General features: G+C 33.5%; 1 protein-coding gene across 1 annotated transcript; it reads left to right on the forward strand.

Annotated features, from left to right (window-relative positions):
* The first annotated feature begins 1,154 nt into the window (after positions 1–1,154).
* Positions 1,155–12,347, forward strand: ABCF3 (general control non-repressible 3). The gene is made up of 17 exons (XM_085754281.1): positions 1,155–1,642; positions 3,780–3,969; positions 4,550–4,758; positions 4,931–5,080; positions 5,238–5,366; positions 5,459–5,560; positions 5,670–5,816; positions 7,588–7,650; positions 7,825–7,871; positions 7,972–8,031; positions 8,177–8,259; positions 8,515–8,609; positions 9,035–9,121; positions 9,626–9,713; positions 9,810–9,895; positions 11,856–11,918; positions 12,031–12,347. The coding sequence occupies exons 1-17, from the start codon at positions 1,223–1,225 to the stop codon at positions 12,151–12,153; spliced, it is 2,142 nt and encodes a 713-aa protein (XP_085610407.1). The 5' UTR covers positions 1,155–1,222; the 3' UTR covers positions 12,154–12,347.
* Positions 12,348–16,050: the final 3,703 nt, after the last annotated feature.

Consider the following 16,050-nt stretch of genomic DNA (forward strand, 5'->3'; position numbering starts at 1 on the left):
ATCGATGGTTGATATTACATGAAACCACAACTCCTAATGCTCAACAAAGAGTTGTTGCACTTTAGAAAGTAAAATGAGAAATACTAACAATTCATAAACAAATTTGTCGTTGATATTATATGCAAGTATGGCAAAAAAAAGCGTTTCTATAAAAAAAGGTGATAACAATATCAACACTTGATTTATTTTCTTTTCATTTTAATAACTACTCGTTTAGTGATTATTTATTATGAGATGTTTTTTTACGGATTATAAAAAAAAGGTTTTATATTCAATAATTTAGAGATTTAAAAAATATAATAAAAAATAATTTTTTGGATTATTTATGAATACTCAATTTAGTCCAAAAGACAAATTAGTTTTAAAAAATATAAAATAAATAATGAATATTTTGTTTTAAAAAGGTAATTAAAAAAAACAATTGAAAAGAAAAGGGATTTCCCTGATGCGTTCCCGATTAAGATATTAAGGAATAGGGACTAAATTGATAGATTTTCATATACTTAGGGATTCAATTGACATATTTCATATAGTTTAAGGATTACTTATTATATTATCTAAAAAAGGGATTGCTTATTATATTTTTATAGTTTAGTGATTAAATTGAAAAGAGAGTGATACTTTGGATGCGTTTGATTTACAAAAAAAATATGAGATTTTTTTTGACAGATAAAAAATATGAGATTGAACTTGACAACTTTTTTTTATTCCATTTGATATAAAAACTTTTAATGAGACCGGATAAAACATGTACCAAAAGCCCGAACAAACACATGGATTTTTGTTCTCTTTAAATCATAAGACAAATTTTTATTCAAAGTACATACCATCAAATATACCAAATACTTCCCTAAAAAAAATATCAAATACTCTTTAGCTTTTGAAAAGAATGATATCTTTCTCTAATTTTTTTTTTTTTGGGAAATATCTTTCTCCAATTTAGTGTTGTATTATTTTGTCGTGTCTTTTACTACGTAGCTCGCTAGTTCATCATATTTAGAATTAAACGCATTTTTTTTCCTTCAAAAAAATAAAAAAATATTAAACGCATTTTTAAGACTAAATTGCAATTCTATCCCTTTATTTTTACAATTTTGCAGATTTAATCCCTTGTTTTAAAGTTTGATAATTTTGGTCCCTCTATCTCAGCAATTATGCTGAAACATCTAACCCTTCGAAAATAAAGCAAAACCAGTAGGTTGCACTAGAGTTGAAGCTGAAGATGACAGAGGTGGCGAGATCAGTAGTTCACGAGGTTATAGGCGATAAAATCATCGACGTCGATGAACCAATAGTAAGTTACATCGTTAACGTCCTCGCCGACGAGGATTTCGACTTCGGCCTCGACGGCGAAGGTGCTTTCGATGCCCTCGGAGATCTCCTCGTCGCCGCCGGATGCGTTCCCGATTTCCCTGAATGCCGCTCCGTTTGCAGCAAACTTTCGGATAAGTTTGGGAAGCATGGTTTGGTGAAGGCGAAACCAACGGTAAGAAGCCTTGCAGCACCGTTTCGGATGAATGAGGGTTTGGATGACGGTGAAGCTCCGAAGAAGAAACCGGAGCCGGTGGATGGTCCGCTTTTGTCTGAACGCGATAAGTTGAAGATTGAAAGGAGGAAGAGGAAAGATGAACGCCAAAGAGAGGTTCTAAATCTCAATTCAATTCAACTCCATTCACAGTTTTTTATTTTTTTTTTTATTTTTTTATTAGTATTAGGTTCTGTTTAAATTGGTTTATTTGAGCATATCTATCGTTATAAGCACCTGCGACACTGTTTGAAAGAACTTATGAAAATGGCTTATCACATGTTCATAAGCTGTTTTTTATAGCTTATTTTCATAAGCTGTTTTTTAGTGTATTTTTATACGCTGGTTTATTTGAGGTTATCTATTGCCATAAGCATATGTGAGCTATGTAGCATTGACACTTTTAATCAAAGGCTTGTCCCAGTGTCTGATACGTGGCAGCGTCTGACTCCGACACATGTGATTACATTGAACTCTGTCATTTTCTCACATTATTATCGATTTCGACGCATCAGTATTGTGTCTGGTGTTCGTATCTGTATGTGCTTCATAGGTTGTGAGATTGTTTGAAATTGAAACTTATGAAAATGCCTTATAGCATATGCATAACTTATTTTCATAAGATCTCCAAGATAGCTAATGGAAACGGTTCACAGCATATATAAAACAATTGGCTAAAATGCACTTTTGACCCCCTATGTTTTGCCCCGTAGCAATTTTGGCCCCCTATTAAAAAAAACCACTTTCCAGCCCCCCAACTTCACCCCCTTTTGCAACTCATAGGCCCCCTCTGATTTTGACTTGGTCAAAGCACAGGTGGCCAATAGATGGACGCCACGTGGAAATTAATTAATTAAAAAAATAAAAAAACAAAAAAGAATTTAAAAAGAATTAAAAAGGAATTTTGGTCAAAAAAAAAGAATTAAAAAGGAATTGTTCATATGTTCACCATCATATTCATCATTGTTCATATGTTCATATTCTTTCAATTTCATATTCATTATCCATCATCATAAAACCACAGAAATTGTTATTAAAAATTCAAACTTTATTGAAAAAAATTAAATTCTAAATAGAACCCAGAATTCCAAATTGTGCAGCAATTATTTCAAACTATTCATTCACCAAGAGCTTCAAATCAAGAAATATAAACTCAGAAGCATAGTCTCTGAAAAACCTAACAAAGATAAAAAAAGATGCTAAATTATTATCAGAAAAAAAAATAGAAAAAAGGAAATAACATGAGCGGGTGATGGTGTGCTGGTGTGCTTCTGCTGTTTGTTCTCCTGCTGTTTGCGTGTTCTGCTAGTTGTTGGCAGCAGCTTCGCCTGTTTTAGCGGCTTGGGAGTGAGGCGGGGGAAACAGCTGTGGTGTTTTTGGTGGCTGCTTTTGAGGTTTAAGTGTGTGTTGGGGTGCTTGTATACCATCTTGGGTGTGGTCTGATCTCTTTCATCCCTCTCTCCATAAACAACCGCCGCGATTCATCCCTCTCGATCTCCTCCGACGGCTGCGTCTACTTCCAACCACAGTCACCGTCGGCTTACACTCATTGTCCCGTCAACAACCGCCATTCATGATACATCTTCCTGTAATCATAGCCGGTGCCGCCGCTTCTCCTTCGTTGGCGGCGCAACAAGATCAGAAGGTTTTGGGGATTGATGAACAGTTTGCTCAAATGGTTGTTGGTGTTGGTGGTATTGGACAGAGGCGGAGGAGGAACGAGATAGGGTGGTTCGTCGCGGCGGGAGAGAGAAGAGTGTAGATTATGGTGGTGGTGGTTGAAGGTTAGAGAGAGAGATTGAAGGTTAGGGAGAAACTGGGTTTTTTCTTTTAATTTTTGCTTTTTTCGTTTAATTTTTGGTTTTTTTTTTTTTAAAATTTATTTTAATTATTTAAATTCAATAAAAAATATGTGGCATTTTTTTAATTTTTAATTCAAACAATTTCCGCGTGGCGTCCATCTATTGGCCACCTGTGCTTTGACCAAGTCAAAATCAGAGGGGGCCTATGAGTTGCAAAAGGGGGTAAAGTTGGGGGGCTGAAAAGTGGTTTTTTTTAATAGGGGGCCAAAATTGCTACGGGGCAAAACATAGGGGGCCAAAAGTGCATTTTAGCCAAAACAATTTAACTTATCTTTTGTTATAGAAATAACTTATATATAAGCAATTATCATGATAGACGCTTATGCTATGAGCTGCAAATTAAGTTGTTTATCCAAGCAGGGTAGTATTGATTTGAAAGTGATTATGAACAGGCGAAGTACCAATTGCATTTGGCGGAGATGGAAGCGGTGAGAGCAGGGATGCCTGTTGCGTGTGTGAAGCACGAGGCTGGTGGTGGTCACACTGTGAAGGATATCCATATGGATAATTTCACTATCTCTGTTGGTGGTCATGATCTCATTCTTGATGGTTCTGTTACGCTCTCTTTTGGAAGACACTATGGTGAAGTTTCTCGTCTTCTTTCTCTATTTTCTTTGGGCTTGTTTGGATTGGCTTATTTAAACATATCTATTGATATAGGCATTTGTAAGACTATTTGGGAGAGCTTATGGAAACCACTTATGGAATGTCCATCAGCTGTTTTCATCTTATTTCTATAAACTCTCCAGGATAGCTTATGAAAACAAGTTATAACTTATATGAAAACAATTATACTTTATTTTATCTTTTGTCATAGAAATAGCTTATACATCAACACTTGTATGATACGCGCTTATGCTGAGAGCAGAACTTAATTAAGTTGTCCATCCAAACAGAGCCTTTGCAGTGTGTACTTGGACTTGAAACAATAAAAAATGAATCTTTGTCATGTTTGTTGTGTGTAATGGGTGTGCAGTGTGTTGGGGATACAATTAGTACACTCACACACTTGGTTAATAAGAGAGAAAAGGAGAGCACTATGATATTCAATCAGAGAATTTTTTTATTGAATTTACTTGTAAATAAGCACACTTTGTAGTGCTTCACTTGATTTACAACAAGACTAACAAAACTAAATTAGTTTGAATTAATCTCAACGCAGGGCTTGTTGGTAGAAACGGGACGGGAAAAACAACCTTCTTGAGGCACATGGCCATGCATGCCATAGACGGCATTCCCAGGAATTGTCAAATATTACACGTTGAGCAAGAAGTCGTTGGTGATGATACATCTGCCTTGCAGTGTGTTCTTAATACTGACATTGAGAGAGCCCAGCTTCTGGAGGAAGAAGCTCATTTAATAGCCAAACAGGTTCGTGTGCTGTTCTTTAAAAGTGTGGAGTGGGGTGGCACTATTATGGATGAAGTGTGGGGTTGCAGTAGGAGATCAATGTTTTGGATTGTGCATAAAATACATGAATTTATATGTATAACAAATTATGAAGTTGTTAATTACTAACAATGTTGTTGTGGTTGTCTGTTAGAGGGAATCTGAGGACAGTACTGACAAGGGCACTGATGCGAACGGGGCAGTGAAAGGAGATGCTATTTCACAAAGGCTTGAGCAAATATACAAGAGGCTTGAGTTGATTGACGCTGATTCTGCAGAGTCACGAGCAGCGTCCATACTTGCGGTGGGTTTTTTAGTGTTTGTTGCATCAAGTTTATTAGATCTGCTAATGGAAAGGTCTTATTATTTTATATTATCTACTTGGAGTTAGTTGAATTCTTATTATTCATTAGATAAACAGTTTTCCAAATCATTATCGTACTGATCATTGGTGTTTTCAGGGTCTGAGTTTCTCTCCTGAGATGCAGAAGAAGGCAACAAAAACATTTTCTGGAGGGTGGAGGATGCGAATAGCTCTTGCTCGTGCATTGTTCATAGAACCTGATATGTTGCTTCTTGATGAGCCTACGGTAACTCGTCATCATTATAAGTTTCTTGCATGATTCATTTATCCCTTAATTTATAGAATTATGGAACATTATTTTGTTTTATTTTGTTGCAGAACCATCTTGATCTCCATGCCGTCTTATGGCTTGAATCATACTTGGTTAAATGGCCGAAAACATTTATTGTTGTTTCTCATGCTAGAGAATTTTTAAACACGGTAATATATTGGCTGTTCTTGCTTGACCAGGTGTTTTGCTGATCAACTGCATTGTTTAAATGGGTTCCCGACACATTTTTTTAATCATTCTTTTCAACTGTATCTCCAGGTGGTTACTGATATAATTCACTTACAAAACCAAAAACTAACTACATATAAAGGGAATTATGATACTTTTGAGAGGACTAGGGAAGAACAAATTAAAAACCAACAAAAAGCAGTAGAGGCACACGAGCGTTCAAGAGCTCATATGCAGGTATACTTTTCACTTTAAAAAATATCCTTTTTTATATCGATATTTTTTATATTTTTTTCTACCTAATTCTGAAGTTTGTTTTCCCATTGTGCTATATTACTAAGGCAGTATGGTCACTTCAATAGTGGCCGGGGCTTTAACTCTTGGTTTTATCATAATTATTGAGTTTAGCCCATTGCATTCGACTTATTTTTCTTTAGGTTATTGTGCTTGTAGGAGCTATGGGTCAGTAAGATTAGCTTACTGGCTTTCTATTTAGAACATTTTTCATTAACTTGTGAATCTACTCAACGAGAACCACCAAATTATCTCACTAAGGGGGGGTTTGATACGATACCTATATGGTCATATCACTGTCTGCATTCATTAATCATTTCATATGTTTGGTATATCTTTCTTTTTTCGGATATTGCTACCTTCAAAGTACTTGCCAACCTAAAATTATTACACAAGGAGTTAGGAGAGGGAGGACACTTGGAAATTGGATGAGATGAGATCATCACATATAGATAAAAGATAAATTTTGTTTATTTTACAAATATAAAGTTATAAAAATACATATTGATTGAATATATGCTGTTATACCCATATCTTTTATTTTAAACGAAAATATTTTGTAATTGTATATCATAATATATTAAATACTCGAGTTTGTACCAATGCAGCATTAGAGAAACAAGAATTTTATTTGACTCAAGAATACTATGAACGACCTGGTTAAGACTGAACTGTATCTGGACATTTTTTTTGTTAAATAAATTGGGAAAGAGGAAATTATTATTAGTAAAGGCGACACTATTGATCATTTTACAACTTTCCCATACAAGATTTGAACCCCGCCCCTTGAGGTTATAAATTAAGCTCTTACTACTGAATCGACACCTCATGGACATGACTAGACAGTCCACACAAGGTCTTTATGTGTATTACTATTAGTTTAGTATTAATGGCAAACATGCAGTCCTACCTACGTGCATGTACACTCCTAAACTTGTTCCGAAGACTGCTTCTAATTGATTCCATAATATACCTTCTAATTGATTCCATAATATAAATATGATATGTTGCCTCAAATATCTAGGATATTATAACTTTTCCCTTCAAGTTGGTCTGTGTGTATCACACGCACCGTTAAGAGCCTTGGTTATTATTATTTTTTTTTTTTTTGCAACCGGTCATTAAAGTTCACAAATGCTTTTGTGACCACAGATTGAAGTTTTTCTTGACCAAAATAGCAAAAAAATTCAACATGCTTAGTTTTTTTTTCTTTTCAAAATGCATGATTGGTTTGTGATATTGCTCCTAATTGGTTTTGGGAGAACTTGGTTTAACTTTGAAAAAGTATTAGTTTCAATGATCAAATCCTAACTATAGATATATACTCCTAAGTACCTAAGATAGCTGGCTCCTAAGCTTTGAAAATGAGCACTTTTATGATTAAGGTTTTATAGAGCTTTTTGTTAGAAGCTACTCTTTCTAGCATCCAATAAAAGTATAAATCCCATTTCTTTGCTTTTTTCAATAACTGATCCAATTACCATAATTTTTGGACATTTTTAATTTAACTGCTTATTTTAATAAAAATGTGTTAACAAACATGCCCTCTGTCATAAGATATGCTAGTATGCTACTATAGCAAGATATTATAACAGTTTTCCGTTTATGCTACCATCAGAAAATTTCTATGTGCTGCAATTCATAGAACTTGTGGTAGTATTGTATTCAAGATTCTCTTTGAATTCTGACATGTGATGTTTTTCTTTTCTACCAGTCCTTCATTGACAAGTTCCGATATAATGCCAAGAGGGCGTCCCTTGTTCAATCTAGAATCAAGGTACTTGTTATTGCCACTTTACCTTATAAATTAAAGGCTCAAAATTTCGCCTGCAAGTTATAGCATGCTTTTTTTGTGTTGTATATTTGCTCGCTGGTTTAATTTTTTTGCATCTTTTGTTTTAATCATTGAAGTACGTCTAAAACCTTTTTATTTCGTTGAAAAATGTTTCAGGCTCTGGATCGACTGGGCCATGTTGATGCAATTATTAATGATCCTGAGTATGAACTGTTATTTTTCTCTGTCATTTATTGCATCAGAAGTTCAAAATGTGTTTATTTATGTTCAAGTGTTTAACTCTGTTTTTATGGTGGGATGTAGCTACAAGTTTGAGTTCCCCACTCCAGATGATAGACCAGGCGCACCAATTATAAGTTTCAGGTAGAACACTTCTCTCTTCTTTGGTTTGCTTTGGAAACAAAATAGGTTTATAAATACTAATGAATACAAAAATATAAAGTTTGTCATGCACACAGTTTAGACCTTATCCCTTATCTAATTTGGAAATGTTTGATCGTCTGTGCAGTGATGCATCATTTGGTTATCCTGGAGGGCCCATTCTATTTAGGAATTTGAACTTTGGGATTGATCTTGACAGTCGTATTGCAAGTAAGAATGCTTATCCTAGTCCTAAGAATGATTTTTCTCTCTTACCTTTTGTTTCAAATTTTATTAGCATTTTCTAGTATTCATTTTTATGATGTCATGGCCTTGTTTTTCAACATGTGGTGGGTATGTCATTCCTAGGTTTGCAATTATTGGCAACCTAGTTATTATATAAGCCTATGCACGTCGGAGACTGTTAAATTATGACATGACCCTGCCATATTGATGTGATTAAGATTATATGCTATATGTTTGCAGTGGTTGGACCAAATGGTATCGGTAAATCTACTATACTTAAGTTAATTGCTGGGGAACTACAGCCAAGTTCTGGGACTGTCTTCCGTTCTGCCAAGGTAATTTATATTACATCGGTAATATTGTCCTAAAACTTTACTACTACTAGCTACTTCTTTTCACTTCTTGCCCATCACATACTTTTTAATGTTTTGTACTTCATTTTCTGCTTCCTTGATGACTTCGTATTTAATTTTTTGAATGTGCTTATTTTTCTTCTAATCCATGACAAGGTCAACAGGTGAAGCCTCAATCTTAGTCTTTGTTTTGCTTTTTGCCAATCAGATATATGTTTAAAACGATTTATATGTAAATGGTAGTGCTTTATTTTACTACATGACATTTAGGAGTAAGAAATGATCAGAATGGATTATTTTTATCTTTTTTTGCAAGTTCAGAATGAAGACTTATTTCGTCTTAATGATGTCTTTTCATGCTTTCATGTTATTTTCAATAATTGTTCATACATTCTCATTGTTTACAGGTTCGTATAGCAGTATTCAGTCAGCACCATGTTGATGGACTTGACTTATCCTCAAATCCTCTTCTTTATATGATGCGTTGCTATCCTGTAAGTTCCTTGTGCTTAGAGATAATTAACCGTTTTTCTGAGGAGTTTTCTTTAATTGACATATTCTTGGCCGACTATAACCGGAATTTCCTTCATAATCACTGTTTGCCTTTATAAAAAAATATGGTTACTGTGTTTGCTGACTTACAATCATGATGTGAACCAATGGTATTTGCAATTGACTGTTAAGGCAGTTATGTCTGACTGACACAACCTACATATCGCGTTTGCATGTTGTGATGCAGACTGAGATTAGAAACTTCGGAAAGAATGCAAAGATGAACTGAATATTAGTTAAAATTGTGCATACGTGAAAATTGATGATTTCTCTCTCCTTTCTTTCTCTTTTCATTGAAAAATGCACGATTTCTTGTTTTTGTTGCATATTTTAATTATTTGTTTCCAAAGAGATAGTTTACTTTTTCTGATAGGAGGAATAAGATCAAAACTGTGGATGTTAGGCCATAACATGCAATTATATTTACTTATTTGAATTTTCTGCAGGGAGTTCCCGAACAAAAACTTCGAGGTCACTTGGGTTCTTTTGGTGTAACTGGAAATCTTGCACTTCAACCCATGTACACTTTGTCAGGTATAGTATTTGTAGTCCATGTTGTGAATTCGTGCGTGTGTGTCTACTTAATCGTTTTGCATTGTAATATATTGACTTTGATAAATGCTTTACTAGGTGGTCAGAAAAGTAGAGTTGCCTTTGCGAAGATAACTTTTAAGAAGCCACATATAATATTGCTTGATGAGCCATCCAATCATCTTGTAAGTTTTCCAGTCTCTCCAACATTGTTTATTACTTCTTATTGGTTGTTTACTATCTTATTTTGTTGCGGAGAAGTATGCTGAATCTGTTGAGTTTTTTTTTTTCTTTTCCTTTTGTGTTTTCTGCGTCATGTTTATTATTATCTCTTCTCTTCTGAATATGGTATTTGAACAACTTCCATGTTGAGAAAATAGTTGGATTTCCTTTTAGGGATTTGGAACTTCTCATAAGTCATAAGCTTCTAACCTGGCCTTAGTTATTTTGAGGAGATAGACTCCGTGCCCCGTACAAAGCTTGATAACTGTTCCGTTTTGGGGGGCCATGTAAACTATTCATACTATTTGTCTTAAACTAAACTTTTTGCAAACAAATTAGGTGTAGGTAGAAAATTTAACTTTAGGAGGATTTTTTGAATTCTACCTAGTTCTAGAGCCGTGCATGCGAGTAGGGATGTTGACTGGATGGGGGTGAGTAGCACTCCCCTGCTCCTCTTCGACCCCCCATGGGGAGTTTCTCTCCCCAGTCTTTATCCATGTGAAGAGTTCGTAATTCATAAAAAAGTAGAAAATAGTAAAACTAAAATTTAATAAACTGAAAAAAATGATATTAAAAATCACGACTTTAAGTTTCCATTCATAAATATTGTTATTTTTTGGACTTAATAAAATAATACATATTTGAAAAGAGAAATGCTAGGGACACACCCTCTAACACACTCCTATAACATACTCCAATGACATCAAGCCTTCTCACCCTTTTACTTAATTCCTTAACTTGGTTACTGGATACAATTTGAGAGACATTATTTTTTATTTATTTTTTTATTTATTATTTATCTGGACTTAAACCACTCATCTTCTCCACACCCACCCTCAATAAATTCATCTCTGCAGATTCACGGCACTCTTCTGCTTAACTCCCTTGGCACAACAAATCAAAGTGTTCAACCACAAGACATGAAACAATAAAAAAACCATAAACACGACTAGCCAATTTAATATTTGCCCTTAGACCAAAAGAAAATAAATTATAAATTTGCAGATTGGCTTGAATATGAAATCGATTCATTCACAGGAAAGCTTGAAGAAGAAATTAAACCTATGTCTTGATATGGATCCTTCACACTTCTATTTTATGAGATGAATTAAACTCTCATGTAATCATAACCCATAACCCAGATCTATTTTATGAAAGGAATGGTACCCATATATAAAAATCAATTTAAATCCCCCGTCGACTGGAAAGCTTACGCCAAAGAAACATGTTGGCCAGAGAAATGGGTTGTGGTTGCAGCTTCCCCTTGGAGATGACGAACCAGCAGAATTCATAAAAAAGAAAAAAAAATAATGTTATCTTTCTTCCACCTGTAGAACCGTTGCCAGGTAAAAGAGTGAAGAAAGTGGATGACGTGGCTATATGCTATTGGAGTGTGTTATAGGAGTGTGTTAGAGAGTGTGACGGTAGCATTTCTCATTTGAAAATACTTAATAGACTTTTAACACACACACACACAAACACTTTTATGAGAGTTTTATTGTAATTATATCAAGGACATGGACCCAATGGGGTAGGGGTGTGATCCCCCTCCTGAATGCAAGGCAGGCACTGCTTAATGCATGATCTGTTGAGTTTAGACTGAACATGTATATATATAAGAACATAATGTTAAATATGCTTTTGTCCTTGTAATATATGAGTTTTGGTTTGGTACTGGTAACATACTTAACCCATGAACTTGTATTATATAGCATTCATTGTGATTTGTGATGGTATCATAACTCAGCTAATGGCAGCGGCACAGTAAAATCCTTCTGGTTAAAGTGAATTTTTCTCATTTGATGATCAAAGTTGATCATTTTAGTTTTAGTGGTTGCAATACATGTAGCATGTAATATTGTAACATATAGATCAAGTGGCTAAAATATAAAAGCAACATTGATTGATATCTTTATGTTGTAGGACTTGGATGCTGTTGAGGCGCTGATTCAAGGTCTTGTGTTATTCCAAGGAGGCATTCTCATGGTATGCTGAATTCTCAGTTCTGATGACACCATGTTTATTTATTTTTTAATTACTATTTGATTGGAATGCTCGTAACAATTTTATGTCTAAATTGACCTATGCTTTTTGTCAGGTGAGTCACGATGAGCATCTCATCTCTGGAAGTGTGGAGGAGCTATGGATTGTATCCGAGGGTAGAGTGGCACCATTCCATGGCACCTTCGCTGAGTATAAGAGGATATTACACTCATCTTAGGAAAGTGAGTCTTAAGAATACTCATCTTAGCGAACCAATATATGAACATACAGTTTTGTAATTTATCAAAATTATGTATAATCATTTGAATGAATTTTTATCATGTATTATTTGTATTGAAAATTGAGGGTATTTTTTGTCACTATAATTATTTTCTGTAAACTTTATATGGTATGAATTTTTTTTTGGCTCAATTTATTTAGCCTTGAACACTCAAGTTTCTAAACTTAATTACACTAACTATTATTGCATATATAACAATGAAACGTAAATTAAGGTTTGTTTGCAATTGACAAAAGATATTAATCCTTAACGAATATCAATTTATGATTCTTTGTTGCAATTTCACTCAAAAAAAGTTATTTATTGCATGTAGTGTTATTTACTCACTCTCACACCAATGGTTTAGTGCTCGTGATTTTATCTTGAGTTTATCCGCTTACCTTTACATTTTTTTTTCATTCATGTTTTCTTTCTTTATTATTCAAAAATCTTCTTTAGTCTTATCACACTAAAAGTGACTTGTTTAAATCTTTAAAATTTCTTATAATTTTTGCTACATATTGTTGTAAATTTTAAATATATTTAAAAAGTTCTATAATATATTAATAAAAAATTATTATTATTTTATTTATGATCAATATTAATATTTAACTTGGTCTAATTCTTTAGGCCACATCATTTTGACGTGATTAAGTTTAAGCATTTTTGCTATCATTTAAAACGGTAATTTATGCATTGATTTTTTTTATTTTGTAACCGAGACAAAATTAAAAGGCACATAATGTTATGTTTTGAGTAAGTATTATATTTGAGGAGCTAGTACCTACTTTTTCTAATAAACTAACCGCCTATTTTCATCTATGGTTACGTTCCTTTTCCTTTCAATATCAATAACACCATTTTTCTTTTACATGAAAACTCATGCACAACCTATACAAAATCCTCTCTTTTACGAGTCTAATACAAAATCTTGGGTTACATCTTGAAAATATTTCTTCTTACCAGTTATGCATACTTGGTTTTAAATCAAGAAGGGTCTGTTAAATTCTGGGGGATTAGTGTATAATTACGCGGAAAATCCTTAAGGACAGTTCGATCAGCACGTCTCACACTGCCCCACTGCTTGTTTGTTCGACAGATCTTGATAGTTGATTCGGTAGCAGGTATGATTTGATTGTCAGAGACGTTGATAGAGTTGTGGCCGGTGATCTACTTCAACAACAATCTCAAAAGAGATAAGTTTATTGATCTCTCTTTTTATTTATATTTTATTGATTCTTTTATTTATATTATATTGATTATTATTTATAGAGATAATTTATGCCTAAATTTTACAACATATATTAAACTAAAAATTAGAGTCGATCGTAGACAGTTAAGCTAAAAATTAAAAAATTTCTCTCTTAGTTTAACGATCAATAGCAGGATGATTATAATCAAAGTTCCTAGACATGATTTAAAATTCAATTTAGTCCGAAGGAAAAGAATGACTCGCCTTTCTCTTTGTTTCATGTTATCATGGACAATTCTTCAACAACAACAAAAAAAAAGTTATTATGGACAATTGGGTCGTGGCCTTCTGGAATTCTAAATAAGATTTTTCTTTTAATAAATTACTTAAATTTGTATTTAATTGAATTTGACCTTACACAAATTTATCAAAATTCATGAGTTTGGTACAGTTAAGCCAAACAACAACAATTATGTCAGTACTATTTGACAGTGTTGTAACAAAAAATGTGAACATGTGAAACAGACACATGTTTGTCCCTTTAAAAACGTGCGTATTCAACAAATAGAGTAATGTGGTTTTTAAAGGTTATCATGTACACCAGAGTAAATAACTTGTGTGCCAGAGGATTAACAAATTAAGAGGGACACAAGTTACAAGTTATATTTAGGCTAAATTACACCAGGGTCCTTTATGAATGAGGTTTGTAATAAATTGATAATTTAAGTTATTTTGATCACACATAATCCTTTTAAGTTTATAAACGTTTTCCATTCAGTTTTCTGTTAACCAAACTTATTAGTTATCCGCTATAATACTCTCTGCTTAATTTATTGCTTAAACCATACTAGTATGTTTTTTTTTACTTATAGTCTTTCATAAGATGTTGCCAAATTGAATTTTTATTTTAATAACATGTAGTTTCCACGATTTTTTTTTGGCAAAAGAAAAGTAAGTAGCGGATCGGATTTCTCAATTAGGTTGACACTACTAACTCATACTGACAAACATACGTGTGTGTGTTGAAAGCGCGGTATCCTTTTCAAATATTCACTAAATTCACAATTTTTTTTTAACACAAATTCACAATTTCTTTAATAAATATATATTATTAATATCTTCCAAAAAAAAATATGTACACCAAAAAATATCTTCCAAAAAAATATAATTAATGACAATAATGAGAAAAAACAAAAAAAAAATTAATAACGCAGACAAACTATTGGTGAAAAAATATGAGCAAATAAAAGAAGAGATAAAATATCTGCCATTTTCGTAATACAACAACACAGCCAAATAGTAGTTTCTTGGAAACCTGACATACAATAGTGATATAATTGTTATTCAACTATCCCATGTGAGTTCGACAAAAAAGAAAGTGACCTTGCAGCTTAATTGTACCAAATTTTATCCCATGTGAGTCAACAAATGAAAGTGACCTTGCAAACCTTCAAAATCAAAACAACGACGAACAACAACCACAACAGAGAGCAAAACAACAACAATAACAACAAACCACATGAATGATTTCACAACCAAAAGAAACCCAATCAACAATCAGTTTAAAATTGAAGATAAGAGCCTACGATTTGAACAGAATTAAAAGCCACGATCTGGTGAATGAGCGAACCACACCTAGAAATTGCGATCTGAAACCAGATTGTGAACCACCAAAATGGCAACAGAGACTGTAGTGAGACAGAACATAGCAAGCGCGAAACAAGGATGATTCAAAAGCTCAAATTGGAACTCATCATTGTTGGAATTTTAATAATTTATTTCAAAGTTGTTATTATTACTAGCGTCCAGACGGACACTCTCGATATAACTACATGTTTAAAACGCACCTTGGTACAACAAATGGACGACCGAAGAAAATTAAACTTAAAATTAAAAAATTTCTCTTTTAATCTAATGATCAAGAGCCGACTAATTAGAATCGAAGTTTCTAGACATGATTAAAACTCGATTTAGTCCAACCTTTTTGTATATAAAAAGGGAAAGAATGACTCGTCTTTCTCTTTGCTTCATGTTATTATGGACAATTCTTTTAAAAAAAAGTTGTTATGGACAATTGGGTTGTGACCTTCTAGAATTCTAAATAAGATTTTCCTTTTAATAAATTACTTAAATTTGTATTTAATTGAATTTGACCTTACACAAATTTATCTAAATTTATGATATTACTAATCAGCCGGATCTTGATCATTAAATTTGACCTTACACAAATTTATCTAAATTCATGACATTACTAATCAACCGGCTCTTGATCATTAAATTAAGAGAGAAAATTTCTAATTTTTAGTTTAACTTTTTACGGCCGGCTCTACCACATAGATGCCTTCAGGTTGGTCACTCGTTGTACCGATGTGCATTTTAAACCTATAGTTATACCGTGAGTGTTCGTCTGGACGCCAGTGTTAATAACAACTTTAAAATAAATTATTAAAATTCCAAAAATGATATGGGTTCCAATATGAGCTTTTGAATTGTCCCTGTTCCGTGCTTGCACTGTTCTGTCTCACGACCGTCTCTGTTGCCATTTTATTGGCTCGCAATCTGGTTCCAGATCGCAATTTCTAGGTGTGGTTTGCTCGTTTTTCAGATCGTGACTTTTGATTTTGTTCAAATTGTTGGCTCTTATCTTCGATTCTAAACTGATT

The sequence above is a fragment of the Medicago sativa genome, chromosome 3, assembly GCF_051527215.1.
Source record: "Medicago sativa cultivar Bolivia chromosome 3, Bolivia_mono, whole genome shotgun sequence".
NCBI lineage: Eukaryota > Viridiplantae > Streptophyta > Magnoliopsida > Fabales > Fabaceae > Medicago > Medicago sativa.